This window comes from Caenorhabditis briggsae (assembly GCF_000004555.2).
Source record: "Caenorhabditis briggsae complete genome, chrII, whole genome shotgun sequence".
NCBI classification, from domain to species: Eukaryota; Metazoa; Nematoda; class Chromadorea; order Rhabditida; family Rhabditidae; genus Caenorhabditis; species Caenorhabditis briggsae.
Genome location: NC_013486.2, coordinates 1,504,343 through 1,511,689, shown reverse-complemented (window position 1 = coordinate 1,511,689; position 7,347 = coordinate 1,504,343). Strand labels below are relative to the sequence as shown.

At 36.7% G+C, this 7,347-nt stretch overlaps 2 protein-coding genes across 2 annotated transcripts in view; one reads left to right on the top strand and one right to left on the bottom strand.

Annotated features, from left to right (window-relative positions):
- Positions 1–1,844, top strand: part of CBG18725 — a gene marked incomplete at both ends in the record, with an annotated part of 2,202 nt that extends 358 nt beyond the window's left edge. Inside the window, 4 exons of the mRNA XM_002629790.1 lie at positions 69–184; positions 373–445; positions 494–1,268; positions 1,346–1,844. Of these exons, the coding sequence (XP_002629836.1) occupies positions 69–184; positions 373–445; positions 494–1,268; positions 1,346–1,844 (1,463 nt within the window). The remainder of the gene's footprint in view (positions 1–68; positions 185–372; positions 446–493; positions 1,269–1,345) is intronic.
- A 3,766-nt stretch (positions 1,845–5,610) lies between these two features.
- Positions 5,611–6,255, bottom strand: Cbr-sra-8 (the record flags this gene model as incomplete). The annotated part of the gene is made up of 1 exon (XM_002629789.2): positions 5,611–6,255. One exon carries the CDS (start codon positions 6,253–6,255, stop codon positions 5,611–5,613), a length of 645 nt encoding a protein of 214 aa, XP_002629835.2.
- Between the last annotated feature and the right edge of the window lie 1,092 nt (positions 6,256–7,347).

Genomic DNA, 7,347 nt, shown 5'->3' with positions numbered 1-7,347 from the left:
ATTCAAATTTTCTGCTTGGTGGACCAGGTAGTTAGTAATTTTTTCCAGAATAAAATAGTCACTTTCAGGGAAAATCGTCGAAATCGACGAAAGTCACATGTATAAAGCGAAATACAACCGTGGGCACATGCTAAGAAGAAAATCTATCTGGATATTTGGCATGACTGAACGTCACACAAATAAAGTGAGTGACTCTTGATATAACGTTCTTAGAAGCTATACTTATTCAACAATGTATTATTGATCATATAATTTCTTTGAAAAACACTCATAAAAGATAGTATTGTGTTTAAATCACTTCCAGAGCTCATAGTTTTTTACATGGGCAAGATGGAAAACATCGCTTCATTGGTATTTAATTTGTTTTTTAAGGTGGCAATGTTCCGCGTGAAGCAACGAGATGCAGCAACTCTACTCCCGATCATTAGAGCACATGTCAAACCAGGTAAGAAAAAAAAATACATCCTGCTCAGCTCAATTTTGTCTACTTCAGGCTCTATGATTGTATCCGATGGTTGGGCCGCCTACGGAGGCATCAGCACCCTCCAGAGAGCGTTTACACACAGATGGGTCAATCACAAAGAAAACTTTGTTGACCCCAGCGATCGACGAGTTCACACTCAGTCTATTGAAGCCACATGGGGTGCTTTCAAACGGGAACTCAAAGCGAAATATGGCGTCCCAGAAGATCAACTCGACGGATACATGTCGACATACATGTTTAGACGATACTTCGGAAGAAAAAAACTTCTGAACCACCTTCTGATCGAGATGAAGTATTATAAGAAAGAAGATGACTATGATTCAAGTGAATCTGAAATCTCCACGGATGAAAGCTCTGATTACTACGACGGTGAAGACGAGTCCGATTCCAGCGACCCGAATCATGGAGACGACGATGATGAAGACGGAGCAGATAGTACAGTTGATGATAATAATGTCTATGATGGTTATGATGGTTATGACGATTATGATGGTTATGATCATTATGATGAATATGATGATGACGATATCCAAAACGAAGATGAACCAGAGTTTGAGGAAGAGCAGGAGAGAGAGCAGGAAGAAGAGCAAAACGGAGAGCAGGAGGGAGAAGGCGAGGATGATAGACAAAAAGAGGAGCAGGATGAGGAGCAGGATGAGGAGCAGGATAAGGAGCAGGATGAGGAGCAGGAAAAGAATCAGGAAGATGAGTACGAAGATGAACAGGAAGAGGAAGATCAATTGACTGAAGCACCGACCACGAAAATCTTCAGAAAAAGAAAACAGTTCGATTCTGATAGAGTTTCATTTGCTCCCAAACAACGAAATGAAAGAAACAATCGCGCCTTTACATTTTCAACAGGACAAACCAAATGGCTGCTCGTTTGAATCGAAATAGAAACGAACGTCGAAGTTCTTCTACCGCTTCTACAATGAGAACCACCACCTCTTCTAAGCCAGAAATGATTATCAAAACCAACAGACCAATTTCGTCAACTACACCAAGGCAAACGACGACCAAAACTCGAAAACCTCGGAAGAAGACACAAAGTCGAAAAGCTGATCCTACAACCACCATCACAACCACAGCAACCATGAGGACCACGACCACCATGAGAACAAGACGAACAACTTCCCATCAGTCGAGACGAACCACGACAGAACCTCGTACGAAACGGACGACGTCTGCCCCTGAAACGAGACAAACAACCATCACCACTCAGAAGACTCGGAATGATAGAAGAAGACGCGGGCGGCCCACTACCACCACTCCAAGATCGACTACCATTACTCCAAGATTCACAACCACTACTCTAAAATCCACTTTCACCGGCCGAAGGAAGTTCAAAGGACGCGGATAAGATCATCTTGTTGCAACCGATATTCTTTTTTTTTGTGTTCTGAACTATTTATCCTCTCTAATTCTTATATGCCACACCTTTTAGTCTTATACCTTCTTCTGAATAAAAATCAAAATTACAAAAAAAATTATTTTTAAAACATCAAAACTATTGAAAACATGATTGGAATAAATAAACGTTTCAATCTAACCAAATTTTCAAACAAAAACATGAAAGCTATTCAAATACCCACATCTTTCTTTAAGGACCAGAATTTTTTTTAAGGACCAGAATTTTTTTTAAGGACCAGAATTTTTTTTTAAGGACCAGAATTTTTTTTTAAGGACCAGAATTTTTTTTTAAGGACCAGAATTTTTTAAGGACCAGAATTTTTTTAAGGACCAGAATTTTTTTTAAGGACCAGAATTTTTTCTAAGGACCAGAATTTCATACTAGAGCCGCGATTTGCCCGAGTTGCGAAACGAGTTGATCTTCTGGGACGCCATATTTCGCTTTGAGTTCCCGTTTGAAAGCACCCCATGTGGCTTCAATAGACTGAGTGTGAACTCGTCGATCGCTGGGGTCAACAAAGTTTACTTTGTGATTGACCCATCTGTGTGTAAACGCTCTCCGATTTGCCCGAGTTGCGAAATTTTTTTTAAGGACCAGAATTTTTTTTAAGGACCAGAATTTTTTTTAAGGACCAGAATTTTTTTTAAGGACCAGAATTTTTTTTAAGGACCAGAATTTTTTCTAAGGACCAGAATTTTTTCTAAGGACCAGAATTTTTTCTAAGGACCAGAATTTTTTTTAAGGACCAGAATTTTTTTTTAAGGACCAGAATTTTTTTTAAGGACCAGAATTTTTTCTAAGGACCAGAATTTCATACTAGAGCCGCGATTTGCCCGAGTTGCGAAATGTCCGAGTTTTGAAATGTCGGAGTTTCGAAATATCCGGCTTTGAAGCCTCAAAATCAGCTGTGACATTTCGCAACTGTTCCATTTCGAAACCAAGTTAATGCAGTTGCAAAATGACTTGGTTTTAAAGTGTCGCAGTTGCGAAATGTCCCAGCTGTTTTTGAGGCTTCAAAACAGGACGTTTCGAAACTCGGACATTTCGCAACCGAGACGTTTCGCAACTAATTTTTTTTCTTCCAGAATACCTCTACATGACCAAAGAACAGAACGATGCGATTCTGGCGAGAGCCGAAGACGATTTGGGAATGGTTTTGATTAAGCAGGAGGTATGTCATTTCGCAACCGTTTTAAAACGTCGCGGTTCCGAAACGTCGCGGTTCTAAAACGGAAAAGTTCTGAAACTTCGTGGTTCTAATGCGATACAGATACATCACGTCGCAGTTCTCAAATGTCGCAGTTCTAAAACGTTGCGGTTCTGAAACGTCACAGATATGAAATGCCACAGTTCTAAAACGTCGCGGTTCTAAAACGAAAAAGTTCTGAAACGTCATGGTTCTAATGCGATACAGTTACAAAACGCCGCGGTTCTTGAATGTCACTGTTCTAAAACGTCGCCGACATTTTAGAACTGTGACATTTCAGAACTTTTAGATAGTTCTAAAACATCTCCTTGATTCAGAGCGATCCAGTAACACGAACGCGCTACGCGGGTACACCAATCGAGGATGCAATGTGTCGAGTTACAGAGACGACGTTGTACAAATCGGTAGGATTTCAGAATTTTCATAAAATGGAAAAATTCAGAAAAAAATTTTTTTTTCGAATTTTTTTTAATATTTTTGACGTCTTCTGAATCCCCAATTCTTCTGAAAAAATTTTCCAGAAGCTGCCAGTGACGATAATCGAGATGACGGGTCTTCTCTCCGCCTACCCTACCATATCCGGCCGACAATGCTCGCGTGTGGTCCCATCGATCAAACTACGTGTACACATGGATGACGTCGGCGACGGAGACCTCTGGCCACCGTCTGAAGATCGAGAATTCGTTGAGGAGTTTGAGGGACGTCAACGACGACGTCTTCTGGAGAACATGTCGAAGTATGGAACGGAACTGGTGCCGACGCCTTGGGAGGACTCGTGTGTGAGGAGGACGGTGAAGGAGATGATGAAGGAGAGGAAGAAAACGTCGTTGTAAATTCTGGAGTTTAAATTTTCAAGTTTTGACGTCTTCTGAATTTTTTGAAATTCTGAAAATCATTTTTTTTGTTAATTTTGACGTCTTCTAGATGATTCTGGGATTTTCCAATTTTTCGATTCATTTATTTCTTCTTCCTTGATTTTCTCAAAATTTTTAATTTCCCTTTTTTCTGTCTAAATCTCTAAATCTCTCGTTTTATATGAAACTCTCTCTCTCTCTCTTTTTTTTTATTGATTGTTCAATTTTTTGATGCATTTAAACTTTTTTTGTGATAACAACTTTGCGATTTATATGAATTAATTTTGTCTGAAAATTATTTTTTTTCTTGCTCACAAAAATTGTGAAAAATTGAGAAAATTGAGATTCGAGAATTTCAAAAAAAAATTAGTCGAATTTATAAAGTTCTCTGGAAATTCTAGAATTTTCGAAATTCCAAATAAATTGAGAAAAATTTCGATTTTCGAAATTTTCCGTTTATTAAAAAGAATATTTCTCAAAAATCCTGAATTTTTCAAAGTTCCAAGAAATCTAAAAGTTCTTAAAAACCGAAATTTGTAATTTTTCAAGAAATCTGAAAATACCAAAAATTTCAAACTTCAAACTTTTTAAGAAATCTGGAAATTTTTGATTTCCAGACAAGATTTAAGAAATTAAAAAAATAAAAAAAAATACTTTTAAATACTTCATTTCCACATAGTTTTAATTTGATTGATGTGATCATCTTGTGTTAAAATTTTGTTTGAAATTTCAATAGATTTTTGAATTCGTTTTGATTTTGTAGTCCGGATACGGTAGATCAGAAGAAGTGGGTAGATCATGGCGACGAATGGAATTGTCTGGAAAAAATATGAATTTGGTGGAAATTCAGAAATTCAGAAATTCGGATATTCAGAAATTCAGAAATTCAGAAATTCAGAAATTTAGAAATTCAGAAATTCAGAAATTCAGAAATTCAGAAATTCAGAAATTCAGAAATTCAGAAATTCAGAAATTCAGAAATTTAGAAATTCAGAAAAAATTCAGATTTTCAAAATTTCAGAAATTCAGAATTTCAAAATTTCAGAAATTCAAAATTTCAGAAATTGAAAAATTCGAAAATTATTAAAATTTCAGAAACTTTCAAAAATTAAAAATTCCAAAACCACAGGTTTTCAATTTTCGACAAATTCAAAAAAAAACTTCAGAAATTCAAAAAAAACACACATAAAGCCAAGCAATGAACAAATAATAAGTCTCCGGTAGTATAACATTTCGAATACTTTTCATTGTCGAAATCCCGACGGAATATATAAAAAATAACGAAAATTGCGAAAAATTCAAAAAACAAATTGTTCCAGTCGATTCGATCACTTCTCGTTTATGAAAACGAGCGGCGATTTTAAAGCGAATTCTGAAAATCATTTTTAAAATCTAAAAATCCAAAAAAAAAATGAACGTTCTAGGTTGTCTAGAAGCCGAGATACAGCAATTTGAAGTTTTGAAGAGACTCAGACGACGAGACACACTGCGTCTCGCGCGCGGCAAGAGAGACGCAGACAACTAGAGCGTCAAAATTTCAAATGACTATATCTCGGCTTCTAGAAGAGAAAATGAAAAAAATGAAATGAATGAAATGAGAAATTTTGAAAATGAGAAAAACGGAAATTCCAAAATTTTTAGGAAAACCAAAAACTCACTGATACTCCAATTTCTTATTATATCTCTTCAACCAAATCGAAGCCGTCAAATTGAGCATAGTGACTACTGTACAGCACAAAAAGTAGATCAGCGATCGCTGAGCGCTTTGTTTGGGGAAAACGAAGCAAGCCAAGCTGGCCGCATTCAAAGGATCATCCCAATAAACCAATCTTCCGATTTGTGAGCTAATTACCAAGATAATTAGGGTAATTAGCGAGCTAATTAAATAATGATGTCTACAGTAATCCTTATAAAACGTGGCAATCGTTCGTTCCAGAATTAAACCCGTTTGGCAGAAAATCATTCCGGATGAGCAGCCGAGCAAAATCTGATTAATCGGAGCACAAGATTTTTCGAGTTTTAGAATTTCGCATTTCTCATGCTCCAAATTGAAATGCTTATAGACTACTGTAGTTGCTTCGATACTGTAGAATATTTGGTAGATAATTGCATAGGCCAAATTAAGGATAAGCAATAGTTTTGTGGAATTTTCAAGTATTGAATGGAAAATTAGCAATTTTAAAGCAAAAATTGAGGCTGAAAATGTGATGAGGGCTGTGAATAAGTTCACAAATTGAGAAATTATAAAGTTGAGACTGGCCAAACGGTCGAGATCAGTTTGAGTTGCGCAAGTGGACATTTTTCTGGAAGAATTAGAATTTTCGGAATTTTTGGAAGTATAACAAGAAGTTTGAGTACTCGTGAGTTTCCGTTTTGGTTTTTACCCCAACTATATAACTCTTCTAGAGCCCGAGATATAACTATTTGAAGTTTTGAGCGCGAGAGACGCAGACGACGAGACACACTGTGTCTCTCGCGCGCGGCAAGAGAGACGCAGACAGCTAGAGCGTCAAAAATTGAAATGGCTGTATCTCGGCTTTTAGAAGAGCTAGGAACGGTTCTTCGACGAAAATGAAACTCAGGAAAGCCTTTCTAGGACTCGAAATGAAGAAAATTCAAAAAAATATTATTTTTATTTGTTTTTTTTTTCCATAGTTTCAACTAGTGAGCTTAAAACACGCAATTTTTCTTCTAAATCTGTCTAAGAACCAACTTTGTAGCTCTTCTAGAACCCGAGATATAGTGATTTGAAGTTTTCAGCGCGAGAGACGCAGACAACGAGACACACTGCGTCTCTCGCGCGCGGCAAGAGAGACGCAGGCAGCTAGAGCGTCAAAACTTCAAAGGCCTATACCTCGGTTCCTAGATGATCTAGTGAGTTGGTTTTTTGACAGAAATCCAGCTGAAATTTTCGCATTTTCAAGATTTTTCAGAAAAAAAATCCAAAAGTCAAAAATCAAAAAAAAAAATGGTATTGCCATTTAAATAACTGTAAGTCGCCTAAAAAATTTTAAAACTCGAAATTCAAAATTTCCAGAAATTCTGATTTTCAGAGAAATCAATTTTTTCAATTATCTCAGAAATTGAAAAAAAACCAAATGACTGACAACATGTTTTTTTCTCACAGCGAACATTTTTTCTGTGAATCTGAGAAAAAAAAATTTTTCTTGAAATATGTACTCAAAATTCTGAAAAAAAGGAGAAAAATGTACTGATTTTCTTTCTGGATTCTTCTAGAAAATTTTCTAGAATTATAGAAAAAAAAATAAAGTGACTATTGTCTATTCAAAATAATCGCGCGGGCGTACGAAGTAAAGTGGCTGCGTCTCTACAGCGCCTCTACAGGGGGGGAGACTCTCTACACGTTTTTTTATTCGTTCACCCGCGCGAT